Raw genomic sequence first — 19,913 nt, 5'->3', positions numbered from 1 at the left:
TTCAGACTACCTGAAACTAGAAACATGAGGTATGGAATATCCAATTTTTAGGAAGATTTGAACATTGGAAGTTCTCAGAAGCCCTTCCTTTCCTGCTTCCTCTAGCAGAATGGAAGACCTGTTTATCTTTCTCTATAGAGATTTGTCCTAATTACAACAGACTCATCATGGTGCAGAGAAAGAAATACTGAGCTGAAGGGACCTTAATAAGAGTCTAAGCTCTGCCAAAAGAGAGGGATTGAATTAGGTATAATTCCTCTTCTATATCTAAGAAATACATTTGTAGATATATTAAATTTTTGCCATAACATTTTTACTTGTTAGAATACTTCAATTTCTATTAAAGTAAGCTTTTAAAAATGCTATTAAAATTTACAAACAGTTCTGGGAAATAAGCTCATGCTCTCTTCTAACATACATGGACTATGTCTGCCAGTAATCCATTTAGCTTCGGATACTTTTTTCTTGCATTTTTAGGGTGCTGAACTTGAGGAAGAACTACCCCAACAAAAATAGGACTCCTGGAAAAAACACTCTGCAAGTGAGGTGTCAAATTACCTGAAAGAAGAAAAAAAAAACAAACAAACAAACTTAAGAGTTGAGGAAACAGCCAACAGTCAAAATAACTAAATATTTAAAATGCTAATTTTGTACATAAAGCAATAATAATTAGAATTACAAATGTAAAAAATAAGGCTTATGTATATTTGATTTTTAAAGGCAAAGAAATAACAATTTATTGCATAAATATCTCAGATTTTCTAATTAATTTGTCAACAGATTATAACATGATTTAATGTAAAACCATCTTCTCTTTCCTTCTCTGAGAAGGGGGGATTAGTAGATTTGATACCAAAAGAAAAAAAAGTTAAACATTAAAACTTAGGAAGTATTTATATGTGGAAATCTTAACTTCATTATTATTTACCAAAATGAATAGATGAAATGAGAGAAGAAGGCTGCAGTATGGAGTAGTAGAAAGAAAACTAGAGAGAGGACCAAGATAATTTTTCAGATCTGCCACTAACAAGCTAACACTTAATTTTGGATAAGTCACTTCACTTCCTCAATTTCCTCATTTGTAAAATAAGGAGTTTGGACTAGATGACTGCTAAGTTCTCTTCCAATTTAAAGATTTTATAACTGTACAGATAGAGCTGGGAAAGGGAAAAAAAAAAAGATGTCTTCAAGCATTGAAACACATTAGCATAAATGACGGTACATACAGGCCACTTCTTGATACTTACAGATCTTACAGATCTGATTATTTTTAATCGTTAATTCTTGCACAGGGACTCTACCTGCAGCAGTGACTCTTTCCTGAATGATGACTCAGGCAAACAGGAGAGAGGAGAAAGAGATTGAACCCAGTTGGTGTTAAGAAAACCCTGATAATAAGAAAAGAGAAAAGACCAGATTACAGAAACTCCTCTTCTCTAAGTCCCTACAATGAAAAAGATTTGCAGCATTTATATCTGGATTTTCGTTGGTTCAAGGATAATCAGTGGAATGATTCTGAAAGAATGATTTCTGAATACCTCTGCTTGGATAAAGAGAAAACTCATTCAGAAAAAAAGAAACTGGATAAAAAGCCCATAGAGTTGGTTCATAAGTATTTATATTTTAGAAAGACATGGTAAAGGGACAAGGAATGGGATCTACAATTGAATAATAGTTAGCTAAATGGCTGGATTGCCTCGAGGAACTCACACAATGTTTTTAATGACCTCAAGTTTCTCATTGAAACAAAAGCCTAAATTTTTAACACCAGTATTCATTCTTCTGGTGAATGTGGCTGTAAATTATTAAATATCTCCAGTCTCTTAGGACAAGGGCAAGAGATGTTTAATAGGCATAAATATGCTACAGAGCATTACCAATTAATTATGTACCAAAAGTGGCATAAAATATATAATTGATGAGATATAAGAGCAGAAAAGAAGGTAGGTTGATCATGTACCAAAATTAAGAGATAACAAACAGTAAGATAACCTATTCAATAATATCCATTCAATGATCTAAAAAAGATAGAAGGAAGGCCCTCAGCATACTGAGTGGATTGTATGAGATGTATTAATGGGAGGACATGCACAAAAGTGAAAAAGGTTTGAATGAGTGGTGATCTGCAATGCTGAAGAGAGTACTCATATTAATAAGATCACAGTTATCAAAATATAACTGGAATATTAGTTATAAGTAGAGTTTTTGATACAGCAAAGTTGCGCCCATTTCATAAAACTTGTTATAAGGGAGGAAAAAGTGATCTAGTGGAAAAAGCCTTTTACTGGAACTTAGTAGTTTTTACTTTTAGACTCACCCATGTCCATGACGTGTTATATATTTTGAACAAATCAATTCACCTCTCTAGGCCTTGTTTTTTTCATCTACAAAATTGGATTGGAATTCTAAGGTCCCTTCTAGAATTAAATGTGATGACTTGGAGGAAAATTTTACTATATTCAGGCATTACAGAGGATGATGGCTATTTTTGGTTATAATGAAGGTCATAATGATGCTTCTTTGATACTTGAGCTTTTGCTCAATAACACAACTTTTTAATAATTACATGAAAAATTTTAGTCTACTTTCAATCCATTCTGACAGTTTTCAAAAATGCATCATAATAAAAAAAAAGTTACTCCCTATTCTAAAGAAAGCTTTTAGTAGCCAGCTAGAAAATGTTTAGATGATGTTTTTGGATTTTTTTTTTAAAGTAACCTTCCAAAATAGGACACAAATTTCATTTATTTATTTATTTATTTTTAGGCAAATGAGGTCAAATGACTTGCCTAAAGTCAGCTAGGAAGTATTAAATATCTAAGGCCATATTTGAACCCAGCTCCTCCTGACTCTCTCCACTGCACCATCTAGATGCCCCTACATAATTTTTTTTGTAAAATTGAAAACTTCTAGTGCTCCTATATAAATAGAATAAATCTACATATTAAAATCCAGTGTCTAGAATCTTCAGTACAATAATTATTTCATGCACTTTTGCAGAATAAGGGGTTACACTTGCAACATGAATGAAAATAATTAACATGAAAGTATATGAACTCTTAGCCTTTAAAATGGTTTTAAAACTTTTACCAATTGAAAAAGATAAGTCTTTAATCTTTAAGAATTTGAAACATATTCATTTTAGTTATACAACTAGGTAATTTTGTTTAATACAATAATTTAATTGTATACTTCAAGCTGCCTTTCAAATGAGATATTATTTAATGACTTCTGTTCCCACTACATCCCCAATCAATATCTGGCTACTTAAATTTAAAGGACAATATTTTGGAAATAATGAATAATATATATATTCCATTAGTAGAATTAGGCATACCCATGTGTATGTATGCCTTTAGGCAACAAAATGCCTTTAGGGCACACAAATATTTTTTTAAAACTGAAGTTCTTTTAAGTAATATCTTTCCTCCAAAATATAAAGAGTTCTTAATGGACCATTTTCATAGGACCATGAACATTCCATAACAACATATGGAATAGCAGCTTCTTTTCTGGCATAAAGTTATTTGCAACAGTAGATAATTTGGTATCTTATATATATACCTATGATATATATAAGCCTGGGAACAGATTTGCTGATATCTTTGTGAACAATATGATTTGCTGCTATAGTATAAAATTTTTGTTATTCTTTATGAACAGAACTGGGATGAACAATTTGCATTTTAAGGTATTGTGAAAAACAAATTAATGTGGTTTGTTTCATTTTCATTTTATAGTATAACAGAAAATTTCAGTAATACCTACCTACTTTTATCACAATTTTGTGGAGCAAATCCAAGTCAGAACTACTAGGAAGATATGGGTTCCCTGTGGCCATCTCAACGATCATGCAACCTAAAGCCCAAATATCCACAGGTCTAAAAGCAGAAAAAGAGAAAATAACTTTACTATTTCTTTTTTCCCAATAGTATTTTATTTTTCTAAATATAAGTAAAATAGTTTTCAACATTCATTTTTGTAAGACTTCATGCTCCAAATTTTTTTCTATCTTTCCTTCCCTCCCTCTTCCTCAAGACAGCAAGTAATCTGATATAGGTTAAATATGTGCAATTCCTTAAAACATATTTCTATATTTGTCATGTCATATAAGAAATATCAGACCAAAAAGAGGAAAAAACAGAAGAAAAAACAAATAAACAAAACCAAAGATGAAACTACTTTGTTTCAATCAACATTCAGTCTCCAATAGTTCTCTCTCTCTGGATGCGAATGGCATTTGCCATCAAATGTCTATTGGAATTGCCTTGAATCACTGCATTGTTGGGAAGAGCCAAGTCCATCACAGTTGATCATCACATAATCTTGTTGTTACTGTGTACAATGCTCTCTTTATTCTGCTCACTTCAATCAATATCTAGTCTTTCAAGGCTTTTCTGAATTCAGCCTGCTCACCATTTCTTACAGAACAATAATATTCCATTGCATTGATATACTATAACTTATTCAGTCATTTCCCATTCCAACTGAATGGACAATCCATTCAATTTCCAGTTCCTTGCCACTACAAAAACAGCTGCTACAAATATTTTCGCACATGTGAATCCTTTTCCTTTGGTATTGCTATATTCCTATTAGTAAAAAAATATCTCTTTGGGATATAAGCTCAATAGAAATACTTCTGGATGAAAGGGTATGTCCAGTTTTATAACCCTTTGGGCATAGTTCCAAACTGCTCTCCAGAATGGTTGGATCAAGTTCAAAACTCTACTAACAACACATTAGCGTTCCAGTTTTCCTATATACCCTCCAACATTTATTGTTATCTTTTCCTATCATCTTAGCCAATCTGAGAGGTGTGAAATGGTACCTCAGAGTTGTGTTAATTTGTATTTCTCTAATTAAAAGTGATTTAGAGCATTAAAATAATTGTTCTTCACTCAAAATATATTCAGAGATAGTCCTCAACATTCGTCCTTGCAAAACCCCACTTTTCAAATTTTTTCTTCCTCTCTTCCCCCACCCAGATAGCAAATGGTACAATATATGTTAAACATGTGCAACTCTTCTATACATACCTTCACAATCATCATGCTGCACAAGAAAAATCAAATCAAAAAAGGGAAAAAATGAGAAAGAAAACAAAAAGCAAGCAAACAACAAAAAATTAAAAATACTATGCTGTGATCCACATTCAGACCCCACTGTCCTCTTTCTGGATGCAGATGGCTCTTACCATCACAAGTCTATTGGAATTGACCTTAATCACCTAATTGTTGAAAAGAACCACATCCATCAGAATTGATCATCACATATTTTTGTTGTTGCTGTAAACAATGTTCTCCTGGTTTTACTAACTTCACTTAGCATCAGTTCATGCAAATCTCTTCAGGCCTTTCTGAAATCATCCTGATGATCATTTCTTATAAAAAATATTTCATAACATTCATATATCATAACTTATTCAGGCATTCTCCAACTGATAGATGTCCACTCAGCCTCTAGTTCCTTAGAGAATTTTTTTTTCTTATGACTTGAGATAGCTTTAATTTCTTCATTTTAAAATTGTCTGTTCACATCCTTTGACTGCATCAACTGAGGAATAACTTGTATTCTTATAAATTTGAATCTATTCTCTATATAGTTTAGCACTGAGGACTTTATCAGAAACACTGGCTGTAAAAAAAATTTTCCCTAGCTTCCTGTTTCCCTTCTAATCTTGGCTGCATTGGTTTTGTTTATGATAAAACTTTTTAAATTAATGTAATCAAAATTATCCATTTTGCAATTCATAATGTTCTCTAATTATTCTTTGATCATAAATTCCCCCCTTCTCCAAAAACCTGACAGGTAGATTATGCCTTGCTCTCCTAATTGCTTATACCTTTTAAGCTAAATCATATACCCATTTTGACCTTATTTTGGAATGCGGTGGGAGATGTAGTTCTATGCCAAGTTTTCCCAGCAATTTTTGTCAATAGTGAGTTCTTATCCCAGAAACTGGAGCATTTATTTGGGTTTATTAAACACTAGATTACTATAGTCATTGATTTCTGTATCATTGTATATAACCTATTCCAATGTTCTACCACTCTATTTCTTAGCCAGTTACCAGATGATCTTGATGACTGCCATTTTATAATAGAGTTTTAGGTGTGGTATGGCTAGGTCACCTTCCTATGCATTTTTTTTTCATTAGTTCTCTTGATATACTTGATTAACTTTTCAATGAAGAATTAAACAAGAAAATTTCATTTAAGAAATGACAATTTTTAGGCAACTATGTGGCAGAGTAGATAGAGTGCCAGCCCTGAAGTCAGGAGGACCTGAGTTCAAATGTGACCTCAGACACTTAAAACTTCATAGCTGTATGACCCTGGACAAGTCACTTAGCCCCAGTTGTCTCAGAAAAAATAAAGAAAAAAGAAATGAAAAAATTTAATTTACCAAGGTAAAGAGATAAAAATTATCATTTTAACAATTCACAACATTATTTTTAAATATAAAAATTTCAGGTTATATTTAAATGTAATCATTGTTTTGTTTAAATATAAATCAATTTGCTTTGATTTAAATTGCCTGGGAAGTCCTGTAGCAAAGCAGATGTTAAATAAATCTTTATATTAAAATACTTGCAGTATTAATGTATATAATTGAATTTACACAATTGTGTTCTGTAACTCATCGTGTACTTAAGGACAAAACAATAATTACCAGAGTACCTCATTCCCAAATATTTTGTAATATGTATATAATTTGTTAATCTTCATTCGTTTTTAATATGAGGTAAGAACTAGACATTACCTCCAATAACATGAAATAGGATCTAGGTTTGTTTGATTTTTTTATAAGTAATTTTTTAAAGCATCATTATTTGAAGAGAAAAAATAAAAATCAAGGAACTTACACCATCCACAAAATAATTCTATATCATATTATACTGAGCCCTGCCATAAAAGCAATACAATTAAATTCAGATAACAATGAATTTAGGAATAAAGAGGTTAACATCAGTTTGTACAACTCTGCAAGCCAAAACATTATAAACGTTATTTAATGATGAAATGTAAAGTTAGAAGAAACTTACTTTTTATTATTTTTAAGAAGCAAATAGTAGCTTGTTACTTTTCATGAAAATTCACAACTAAAAATAATTTTATCCGCAAAACTTGAAGCAACTCTACAGCATGCTATCCATAAAACTCATCATCTACTTCTGAGACATCTCCTCAAATTTATTCTGATTTGCTCATTCAGAGATGAATAGCCAGAGGCCACTGGGAATGGTATTTTTCTCCCTGAACATTCTCTAGATATATGTTTGTAATCGACATTGGTGCCCTATTACATAACAATTGAAGGAAAGGAAGGCATATCATCTTGTGCTAGACAAGATAGTAAATGCTTAATAAGTGCTTTCTGACTGATCTGACATAACTTTAAGGCAAGGGAGGCTATATCGAGTTAGTTAATTGTTGTTGAAGGCTTTCATAATATTCGACTTAAGATGTTCTTATTTGGCTATTGAAATAAGCCACAATAGGGGCAGCTAGGTGGCGCAGTGGATAGAGCACCAGCCTTGAATTCAGGAGGACCCAAAAAAAAAAAAAAAAAAAAAAAAGAAAGAAGCCACAATAACTAAACACTTCCTAGCTGTGTGACCCTGGGCAAGTCCCTTACCCCAGTCTCAGGAAAAAGAAAAAAGAAAAAAAAAAAGAAATAAGCCACAATAACTATAATATTCACCAATATCCATATTACTTCTGCTTCATTTTAGATGTAGAAAAAACTCAATGTCATTCTGAGGAGCACTAGAGTCATGAGTGCCATGAATAGTTTTCTTCAATTATTAACCTGACAAATGATTTCAGAAACAATGAAAATTTGTTCAAATTCAAAACAAGTTCCTTTCTAGCACTTTTATATAGAGCAAAAGAAAATCTGGAGAGCTTCTCTATCAGAGTGATTGTTCCTAGGAAGATTACAGAAGATCATTCTATTTAACTTTTTTTTTTGCATGTATATATAATATATAATATATAACTTGTTCCCTTCATGGTTTTCTATATTTCTTATCTAGCTCTCAATTTTTATAATTGCCTCAAATTGTAAATACGTTAGACAGAGATTAGGCAATTTTCTAAAGCTCTTAGAAGGACACAACTTGCACAATCAAAATATCAATACAAAATAAAGAGCTATACTTTCCCTTCCAAATCTGGATTACATAAAATACGAGTATAACCTATACTGAGTCTTTCTTTTCCAAGGTAGCAGAGTTGAAATGGGGAACCTCTGATTTTCTCTGCTAAGGCACACAGAGCAGGATATATGCTTTGGCCCTTTCTTTTTATAGAATGAGGCTGTTCTGCCCTCTACTCCAAAGCCCCTTTCTCCATGAAGAGAGACTGCCATCTCATAGCAGATCTATTTTGATCTTCTGCAGTAAAGTCTGGATGATTCAGAGTAGCCTCTTATTTGACCTCAATAGTCCATACCTGAGAGATGACTTGGAACCCCACAAAGCCATTTTCTGTTTCATTAGCATGTTCTCCATGTTCAAAGAGCCTTTTCTGCCAGACCAACAGTACCGGTTTAAAGTAATCTGGGAGACCGTATGGTCTACAAGAAGAATGGGAAGAAACAGCTCCACTGACTTTTAGGATTCTTTTTCAGTGTTTTCTCTCATTTGAATCTGATGGTATCTGTTTGTATCTCTTATGTTTAAATACAATATTAAAAACTACTGGATCCCCAAACAGTCCAAGGTATCTTGAATTCATGGCATGATGTACTGGTCCATTTTAGTTATCTTATTTAGTATCCAACTCTCTCTCTTTCTCTGTCTCTCACTTGTTCCCTCCTTCTTTCTTTCCCTCCCTTTCTCCTTTTCTCTCTCTATAGATAGATATAGAGATAGATAGGTAGACAGAAAGACAGACAGATAGATAAGCATATGCATGTGTATGTATATGTGTCGTGTTGGGGGGTATTGCAAGATTCAGGGATAATGCCATTGACTAAACAGTTCTTTCAAACATTTTGGGGGCAATTTTACATATCTAAGAAGGTTCTATTCTGAGATCACTCCTGAAAGGCTTAGAAGTCACTGAGGTGGATTCTCTATTCTATGTCTCAGGCAAACTCCACACTCCACTTAGGCAGTAAGTACATTATAGCACTGACATTTTGCTTCAAATTATTATTCTGTTATATAGGCATTAAGGAGTCAGAAGAGCCAAACTTTTTTGGATCCACTATTACTACAGAGGCAGGTCTGCTGGGAGATGATCTAGTAAGTAGAATATTTCACCCCAGAAAGGGAAATGGAGGTTGAGGCCATAGAATAAAGCAGTTTGATATGGAATAACAAGGGGCAGAATGCATGTACAGTTCCATAAAAAATATCTCAGTCCTTCAAATCAGGGCTTCTCCTGCTCACTTCTGTAATATCTAAACATATGTATATGTATATACATACACACACACACACACACATATATATATGTGTATATATATATTTTTCAAAGAGATGTCATATATTAGACCAATATATTAACCAAGCACTTAATATAATAGGAAATTTATTTCTAAATTGGTGATAAAGTAAATTAATTATACAAATTTCCCAAGAATATAATGACAGAAGAAGTTACTAGTAGGCATACAGTAGAGCAATCAAATAAAAGGCTTAATGTATACATTAGAGCAACTGACTAAAAGGCTTACAGTATGCACTGATGTCTTCTAAGGAAATTCTGAGCTAGCTGGTTATCATCATTCCTGCTATAACCATTCAGAAGAAATGGTAACAAGACCAGAAATGCTTCCCAGTCCTGACCATGTTAAATATATCTTATTGGAAGGACACAATGGAGATAAATATATTATGGGAAAATGCAGAAGGGAAGAAAAGTGGATCATATACGAAAACATACTTACTTTCCATAAGTAGTATCTTTTAATACTAATTCAGGCGCTCTATACCAGCGGGTAGCCACATAGTCTGTATAAATGTCTCCAGGGGCTGCTAATGTCCGAGCAAAACCAAAATCACAGAGTTTAGTAATTCCAGACTGAGATACTAAAATATTCTCAGGTTTTATATCCCGATGAATAATCTAAAAACAAATAAGAGCCATTTTAGATAAACAAAGCTTCAATATCTAGGGATATTCTTTAAGTTAGAGGGCAAATATTGATAAAAACAAGAGTTTTTTCATTACAGATGTAAAAGATACTCAACATCTATGTTATACATAAAGTTTCTAATTCCTGGTGCCCCATCCCATTTACCCACATTCAAAAGGATTTTGTGAAAGATATACTATCACAAAAAGTGACATTCACTAAAAAGGAAAACAATTAAGCATTCCAATTTACTGTAAAATACCATGAAATAAATAGGAAAATTTATTCAAAGTCAGAAACATAGCGTCATTCCTTAGATGTACAATTAACTTGCTGTAACTTCACACTACATCTTGTCTCTCTTTAAAAGATGAGAAAAATATTAACATAGGGCAGATTTATTTTCAGTGAGTAGTGCCATTTGAAAAAATGTATTATACAAACCTGTTTTAAAGGAAATGAAAAGCTTTGTTGTTAGTATTAAGAAAACTAAAATATCACTTCAGCTTGAACTTTGTAGTAATTTCAGTTTTGAAAGTACTACTTTTTCTCATAGCTTCCTTAAATTGTTAATATGTGTTTATATACATACATGATAGCTCTTTGGTCCTTTTCCAAATCACTGATGTTAAACTGTTATTTTTCTTGTATTCTAACACATACCAGAAAAAGCTGAATTTAGAACTTTACAATATATTTTAACATTTTTGTTCTTTTTTAATATAAGAAATTAGGTAAGATCTGATTAAAGTTAGTTTTATATCAAAATCAACAAATTTTTAATTTGTTTTCAGTGTCTGAGAAACAAGGGAATTGAGTAAGAATATAGAAATTCTACATTCATTCATTCATTAAGCAAATATTTATCAAGTACCTCTTTGTAAATCCCAGTTTAGCATTCAGAATATCTAATAAAGGCATCTTAAGGACAGGTAGGATTTTTTGATAGGTAGAGACAGAAGGGTGACATTCCAGAAGATATCAGCATGAATAAAATCACTGAAAAGTCTGGCCATAGTATATAGCAAGACAGCATAATAAAGTGGAATAAACACTAGTTATGAGTCCTGGCTTTGGATCCTGGTTGTAACATTTACTAGTTTTGTGAGCTTCCAGTCATCTAACTTCTCTAAGGTCAAACTTCTTTATCTGTAAAATTATACTATACCTCACAGGGTTGTTTGGAGCAAGGTGCTTCAAAAACCTTAAAGAGCTATGGAAGTGTGAGCTATCATTACATGAAGAATAAAGCTGTTTCAAGTATGTATATTATGCTCGGTTCCCTTTTGGAGCAAGGATAGACCAACGGTAAGGAGCCTCATTTTTAACTACCAAATAGTTGTCTCATTTTATGATGAGTAAATAACTTAGAGAAGTTGTTAAATAAGATCTAAATTTTATTAATTACTCACCTCCATCCACAAAATACCTTTGAATATTAAAAAAACCTGATGTATGCCAATTAAATTCCAGTTTAAACATATATACATGTATACACACAATACATATGCAATACAGATATGTATATATGGATGAAAAATAACATGAGATATTAAAGATCTAAATTAAAGTATTGACTCTGACACATTCTAGCTATGTGACCCTGGACAAGTCACAACCCCGCCCCCCTACTCTAGGCAGATCTCTAAGTTGCAGAGAAGGAGCCAAACTGCATGGGAGACAAAGTTCTTTAAAAAGGAATTCCCTACACCAGGAGAATCACAAGTATAATCCCAATTTCTGTCCCTATACAGTCATACCCCAAATCTAATACCAAATTCATACATGCATGTGAAGATTAATTAAACAAATTGATTAGAATGTTAATTAAATGACGTAATATCATATTTTGAACTTCAGTTTTATAGAACCATATGGTGAAAGTATATGTAAGTCAATATTACGTTTTCATTTACAACATCACTGTTCCATACAAGTTTATATCCTTGAATTTAAACCACCTTCAAAATATGGAAAGCTTCAACTTTGACAATCTTGGGAAGATCTGGAGTTCTAAATCATGTTAAAGATTCTATTAACTAAATTTTCCATCTATTCATCAAATCTTTATATACAGCACAATGTGGAAATAATTAGATGTTAATGTGGAACAAACAGTGATAAGCTAATAATACCCAGACACAGACAGAGATGCGCTGAATGAAGATGTTTGCAAAAAAACATCCATCAATTTTACGGTCAGTCTTCTGATTGAACAGAGCACTTTGCTTTCTTTCAGATGGAAGATGATGGTCTTAAAATGAATGAAATGAAACTCCAAAAATAAGGACCAAGTACCCAGAAAAGGATTATAAAATTAGGGAGATATAGGTTGTATCTTCAGGTTTTTTCCTCCATACTCTAAGGCCATGTCTATATTCACAATAGCTTCATTTTGAGGATCTTTTGTTTGAATAATCTATTTGTGGGGAAGAGGGATATAAGGAAGACAAAGACATTATATTAAAATTTTCAAATATTTCCACTATATGTTTTGGAAAAATTCAACTAATTCTATAATCCCAAAGAATAATTTCTAAGTAACTACAATGAAAACCATTACTTTTTGGAAACATTTGTTAGAAAATTTTGAGATAGTAAAATAAGATTTTTATTTATAAAATGTCAACTTGATGAAATTAATGTGGTCCAGGCTCAAACCATGATACCTATACATACTATAGTTCTAGTTCTGGATACTGCAATAGATCTGAGCTCTCATCTTGTATTGACAAGTGGGTACTCACTTCAGTACTGCAGATTGCATTCATACTTTTTTATCCTACGTGCATATTATTATTGTTCATGGTTTCAGTAATGTTCAACTCTTTGTGACTCCATTTGGGGTTTTCTTGGCAAAGATTTGCCATTTCCCTCTCCAGTTTATTTTACAAATGAGGGCCTGAGGCAAACAGGGTCAAGTGGCTTGCCCAAGGTCACACAGCTAGTGTATGGCTTGTACCAACAAAGATGAGTCTTCCTGACTCCACACTTGGCACGCTTACCTACTGTGCCACCTACCTGCCCAACTCTTGTGCATATCACCCCATTAATCCCTACTCCAGAGCCCACCCCAGTATGCTGAAGATCTTCCTTCTTCTAGATCTCTTAGATACAAGTGTAGCATTTAGGTTGCCTATTTGTTATCCTTTGGCTTTGTTACATGGCCAACCCATCTCCTTTTCTGCTTTTACACCTCATCTCATCTATTATATTTTTATGCTACTTTTGGTATATTATTCATTGGTAATGTGCTGTAGCATATTTATGCCCAGTAACATCTCTCCATTGCCTTTCATGCGTCCTGAAACTTTTTTTTGATGAGACTTATGTGACTTGCCCCAGGGTCATAGAGCTAGGATGTGTTAAGTGTTTGAGGTCACATTTTAACTCAGGTTCTCCTGGCTTCAAGGCCAGTGCTCTTATCTACTGTGCCTTCTAGCTGCCCCTGGTCTGAAAGTTTAATTCCTAAAAGACTGGGGATATTTAATGATTATTTATAGATATATAATATCACTAGAAGAATACTAGTGTTAAAATTTTAGGCTTTTGTTCAATAAGAAACTTGGATTAAAACCATTGTGTGATTTCCCAAAGGCAATTCATTCTGCTAGCTTTCCATTATTCAGTTGTGGATCCCATTCCTTGTCCATCTTCCACATCTGTTTAATATATATGTACTGATGCATCAATTCTATGGACCTTCCATACCTATCATAGTTTGGGACAATAGGCAGCCTTCATTTATTTGTTTTTTCCTGTGTGAAGTTAGGTCTAACACTTTTGAGTGACTATGAATTCATGAATTCTACAATATTCCAATCAGCATAAAGTAACCCACAAATAGAAACATCTGGAGGACATCACTTTCCATGGATAATTTCTCTGCTGTTTTCTTACTCAAATGATATAATCAAGAGTTTAAATAAAGTCCTCTCCATTGTTACATTTTTCAATGACTATCAAATGATTTTGATATATAATATGAAAGACATTTGTGGGAAAAGAACCTTTAAGGCAGCATTTTCCTTTACCAAATCAAAATGTTTTTATTTTGTATTATCTGTACTTTTTAGTAAACTGTGTAAGAATATGTAGAAGTTTGTAACTTCCCATCTATTCCTTTATCATTACCTTCAATAAAGACGCTCTCCATACATAATCATCATAAAAATTTTATAAAGATGTAAATGTAGTTATTTTCTTAATTTACTTTTTGTTTTGTATCCTACATTATTTCAGATATCTTGTAAATCATACCAACACCTACAAAATCATGTTGACTTAGCATGAACCTTTTCTATGTATTGATTACAAATATGTTCTATTGGGAAAATAGTTCTAGAAATCTTGACAGATCTTCATTTTGCCTGTTTCTTGTCCTTCAATTTTTTTATTTTGTGAAATGATCTGGTTTTAACTGGACCTCTTGCCAAGTTTTTCTGTAAACTTTTTTTACTTCACCATTTTTTCATTATGAGTCAATTTATTTCATGATGTTCTAGCCAAGTTTATATTGTAAACTAGTATTACTTCTGACTGATAATCAAATATTTGTAAAATGAAGCAGGCTCTTCTGACCCTCTTGATAAAATGACAAATTTAGATTGGTAAATATTTTTAAGAAATGGTGATCATCTCTATGATATATTTTATCTATTTGTCATTATCTTATTACTATTTAATTTGATATTTTGATCTTTATTCTTATAAGTCAATTCTAACTAACCCAACTAGTATTTACATTGTAGTGGTTACATTGGTAACCAACCATTTCTTTTTTTCTTTTTTTTTTTTTATTCATTTTTCCAAATTATCCCCTCCGTCCCTCCACTCCCTCCCCCCCATGGCAGGTAATCCCATACATTTTACATGTGGGTAACCAACCATTTCTTAAGTTATAGTCATTTTTGGGTGATGCCATCATATCAAAGACCTCCCAACTCTCTTCAAGAAACATATATAAAATTATAGGCATGAAAGAAGTTTGAATTTTTTCATTTTTTTATCCTAAATAACATTTTCCAGCATTTTTCATTATTTTCATTTCATTCTTTCTATGCCTGCTTTTGCATTTAGGTCACTGTATATATAATTTAGTTAAACAAATGTGTGTATATATACATACATATATATATATATACACACACACACACATATATAATTAATTTAGATGGTCTTATTCAGATCTTGAAGAGTTTCTCTAGCTCTTTATTTTCTTCAACAGAAACTGGTACATCACAAGCTGCAATTATCTTCATGGTGGTCTTTTTTGCAAATGTTCACAATGGCTACCACAACCATCTAATCCAATTCTTACACAAAAGGAACCCTACCATAAAATATTTGACAAATAATTGTCCAGCCTCTGCTTGAAGACCTCCAAGAAGGGGAAGTACCTTTGAGGCAAAGCAATTTCCCTGAAAAGGGAATCCAATGCTATCCGTTGGATGGTTCAAATTGTTTGGAAATTTTTACTGACATCAAATTTAAATTAAACTCTTTGAAACTTTCAGGCATTGCTCCCAGGGGTCAAACAGAAAAAGTCTAATATATCTCCTCTATATGACACTGAATCTTCTTTTCTCTCAGTCATTCATCAATTATATGTTATATACATGTTATGGGACAGGTAGGTGGCACAGTGATACAAGCACTGGGCCTGGAGTCAGGGACACATGCATTCAATTCTGACCTCAGTCACTTAATAGCTGTGTAACCTGGACAAGTCATTTAACGCTGTGTGCCTCAGTTTCCTAATCTGTAAAATGAGCTGGAGAAGGAAATAGAAAACACTGTCAAGAAAACCCCAAATGGTGTACTCCTATAAAATGAATCAACACCAATGTAGACTCAAGGCCCTTCACCATACAAGTTGCCCTCCTCTGGACACTGTCTAGTTTATCAGTGTATTTAAACATAGGTCTAACAAGGACGAATACAATGCGATCATCACATCCCTGTTTTTGAAAATTATGCTTGTTAATATAGGCCAAGATTCCACTAGTTTTTGTGGCTACCACATCACACTACTTTATCATGATGATTTTGCAGTTGACTAAAACTAAAATATTTCTTGTTGCCAATAGACACATAAAACTTAGTGCAGCAACAACTTTATTTGCCTACCCAAGAAGAATCTGTGAACCATTCTTCCATTTGGTTTTAACTTCCTAGGTTTCTGGTTTCTTTAGTAAAAATGTATCTATATTGATATAATTCAATGATATGTCAACGTGTTAGTGATTAAACAATGATCTCACCTTTAAAGTAAAACAAAGTCCATGTTTGTAGGTGCTGCAAAAACTATCCAAATCTTAATATATTTTGCTAGCTGTTCCCACCACTTGACTACAGCCACTGAAATTGGGTGTTCAAAAGGGCTGTACAAAAATGAGGACCATTTTTTCCCAGCTTGGTAGAATCTGCCAGAGTTTGTACATTACTAGTATAAGCTTTTAATAAGCCAGCATTACTTCCACACTATGATACTGAATTAGAATAGAACTTTTATGCAGGATTTTGGATAGTGCAATTCTTCTGAGTCCAAGCTGTTTTTCAGATATGATCCTTTTAAATGTGATTTTTTTTTAATATGTAAAAACAATTATGCTAATAATACTCCTATCAGGTATCAGTGGATAATTACTATTTTCTATGTATTACAGATGGAATCCAAGCAAAGTCAAACAAATAATTTAAACTTTCTCCTTCAATATTTCTTCCTTTAATACTGTATTTCCAAGGCAACATACTTAGGGGCTAATTTTTCACTCTTCTTTTTGAAAGTTGATACATTCTTTATTATTATTAAATTCTTGATAAAATTTTAAAACTCATAGGTACAAATCAATAGTTTAATAAAATATAAATTAAAATTTTAAAAATAAATTAAAATATAACATTGTAGTAAATAAATAAAATATAAATGTTAACAGGCAGTTAGGTGGAACAATGGATAGAGTACCGGGCCTGGAGTCAAGAAGATTCATCTTCCTGAGTTCAAATCTACTAGTTGTGTGACCCCAGGCAAATCATTTAACCTTATTGTCTCAGTTCTTCATCTGTAACATGAGTTGGAGAAATAATGGCAAACCACTGTAGTATCTTTGCCAAGAAAAACCCCAAAGGAGGTCAGGCATGACTGAAAAACTAAACAATAATAATATAACAAGTGCAAACAAATAACAATTACAAATTAGTTTTTCTACTGCCTTTCTGATTCTATCTGTATACTTACAAATACATTCTTCCAACTGCAGTATCTCTATGTAGATGACTTCAATTTATCTAATTCTTATCTCTCCATTGAGTTCAAGTTATACACATATCTAATCATCTACTAGATGATTTCATCTGCATATCCGATATTCATTTTGAACAGAGATTTTTCTGAACTTATTGTCTTTCTTCCCACCCAGCCCACCCCATGAAATCTTATTTCTCTGTCCCTAACTGTCATTAATGCTAGATGATCCTAAGTGACAATACTTACACCTTGTTACCTTCATATTCTCCTTCATTTCTTATTTTATCGGTTGTCAAAGTTTATTATATATATCTATGAAATACCTTGATTCTTTTTCCCCCATAGAAATTCAGTGTTGGAAGAAATCTCACAAATCATTTAACCCATACTGTAATGAAGAATATTCTATGTTTTGAGACCTCCAAGAAAAGGGGCAAATTGAAATTTCTGGGTCACATGAACAACAAGATAATCAAGTGGTAACCTTGCCTAGTATACACTAATTCTCTAAAATGAAAGTGAACCCAAAAGATTAATTATGTATCAAATATAAGACAATTACAGGTGGATCCACAAGACAAAAAACGAATTCTGACAAGATAAAATCTCCATGAATTCACAAGAGACAATACCAATGCTCATACTACAACTAGGCTATACCCCAAAGAGATCAGAAATGACCTATTTGTGCAAAAATATAGCAGCTCTTTTTGTGGTGACAACTTATTGAATATTAGGGGATGTTCATCAAGTAGAAAGCAGCTAAGCAAACTATAGTTTATTGTAAGGAGTATTACTGTGCTATGAGAAATGAGAAAGATAATGGTTTCAAAAAATCTGAGAAGATTTATATGAACTGATGCAAAGTGAAGTGAGAAGAACCAGGAAAATATTCTATACAGTAACAGAAATATTGTAATGAGGCTCAACTATAAAAGGCTGAGATACTCTGATCAATAAAATGATTCAAGACAATTCCAAAGGACTTATGATTAAATACTATGGGTCTCCAGAGAGGGAATTGGTGAATTCTGAATGCAGACTGAAACATACTTTTCTAGCTTTCTTTTTCTTTTTTTTTCTTTTCTTTTCTTTTTTTTAACATGGCTGATATCAAAATGTTCTGTATGATTTCACATGTATAACGAGTATAATATTGCTTGCCTTTTCAAAGGATAAGGAAGGGGTTAGAGGGGAGTAATTTGGAACTCATTTTTAAAAAAGACTGCTAAAATAAATAAAATAATAATTATGAAGATAATTAAACAACTAAATAAAAAGGAAAAATAAAACACTAATGCTAACTCAGCATCTCTAGCACTTGTTTCCATATTCTAGATCAGAACTCAAACCAAATAGTATACATAATTATGTCTAGAGACTATATTGGGTTCCCTCTTACTTTAGTGACTTTGCTCACAATTATATTCCCTGTTACTATCCTCTTACCCCCACTGTAGCAAGTATAATTCTGTTCAGCCACATAAGAAGGGTGTGGGGAAGAAGTGAGCTGCCTTCTGTTTGGACAACTCCTAGGTTAGGGAACTTTAAGACTGTAGATATTCCCTTTGAAACATCATCTCTATCCTCTTCCAAAAGTACTTGCAAAAAGCAGGTTGATTTAGTAAAACCAAAGAAGAAAAACAAATCCAAAGGAGGAAATAGGGCAGGAAGCCTCTATGGGTGCAAATGGACCTAAAGGAAGAGATCCTATTTACTCATCTGGGGTCATTTTTATACATTCTATACCTAAAACTATTTAGGTCAGGAACTCAGGTTAGTTAATAAATCCAGCAAATGAGAGGAAGCTAGCAGCAGCTATGCAGGTCAGCTCTGGGGATATTTTCATAAACAAAGGAGGGAAGACGCCAGAAAGTCAGTAAAGGGGGAATATAAGGGAAAAAGGCTACAATGCCAATAATTTCAAGAGGAAAAAAACAAACAAACAACAACAACAACAACAACAACAACAAAAAACAATTAAAAGTTGGAGCTCAAAGGCAGTCCCTTCCAATGCAGCAGATGTATAATTATACACAATTCAAACCAATCCATTAAGCTTTTATTAAGTGCTTTCTAAATGCAAGTTACTATGCTAGGCATTGAGGATACAAAATTTAAAAAATAAAATATGATAGAAGCTGACATGAAATAATTAACATTTGGTGGGATGGCGGATGAAAATACAACATGTAAAGAAATAAGTATACACATGATTATTTGCTATGGGAGATATGGGATATCTTTTTCTTTGGCCAACAACCATAAATCAATATAACCATGGGTTCATATCACCAAACAAAGGTCTACTGTAGACAATTAGCATTAGAGTCTATGTACACACATATCAGAAATACTTTGGTAGTTGCAGATGCTAGAGAAAAGGAATATAGGTGATTACTAAATCTCTTCAGGTGATTTATTTTTAACATATCTCAACTCCCAGTAAATAGAACATATTTATAGTACTTGATTGTATGTAAGTACTGGAAAGCCAATGAAATGGCACTGAGTATGCCATGGACATTCAAATTCCTAATAAAAATTCAAGTAAAGGGGAAAAAGGTCATTC

The 19,913-nt window shown here is 32.7% G+C and overlaps 1 protein-coding gene across 5 annotated transcripts in view; it reads right to left on the bottom strand.

The window, feature by feature from the left end:
• Positions 1–19,913, bottom strand: part of CDKL3 (cyclin dependent kinase like 3) — an 87,034-nt gene that overhangs the window by 50,587 nt on the left and 16,534 nt on the right. For all 5 annotated transcript variants that reach the window (XM_074290916.1, XM_074290913.1, XM_074290917.1 and 2 more), the window contains 3 exons: positions 9,904–10,082; positions 3,769–3,881; positions 419–558 (listed from right to left, as the gene is read on the bottom strand). In XM_074290916.1, coding sequence (XP_074147017.1) covers positions 419–558; positions 3,769–3,881; positions 9,904–10,082 — 432 coding nt within the window. The remainder of the gene's footprint in view (positions 1–418; positions 559–3,768; positions 3,882–9,903; positions 10,083–19,913) is intronic.

Source organism: Sminthopsis crassicaudata, chromosome 2 (assembly GCF_048593235.1).
Source record: "Sminthopsis crassicaudata isolate SCR6 chromosome 2, ASM4859323v1, whole genome shotgun sequence".
Lineage (NCBI taxonomy): Eukaryota > Metazoa > Chordata > Mammalia > Dasyuromorphia > Dasyuridae > Sminthopsis > Sminthopsis crassicaudata.
Note: the sequence above shows the minus strand (reverse complement) of the source record. Positions and strands in the feature narration are given on the sequence as shown.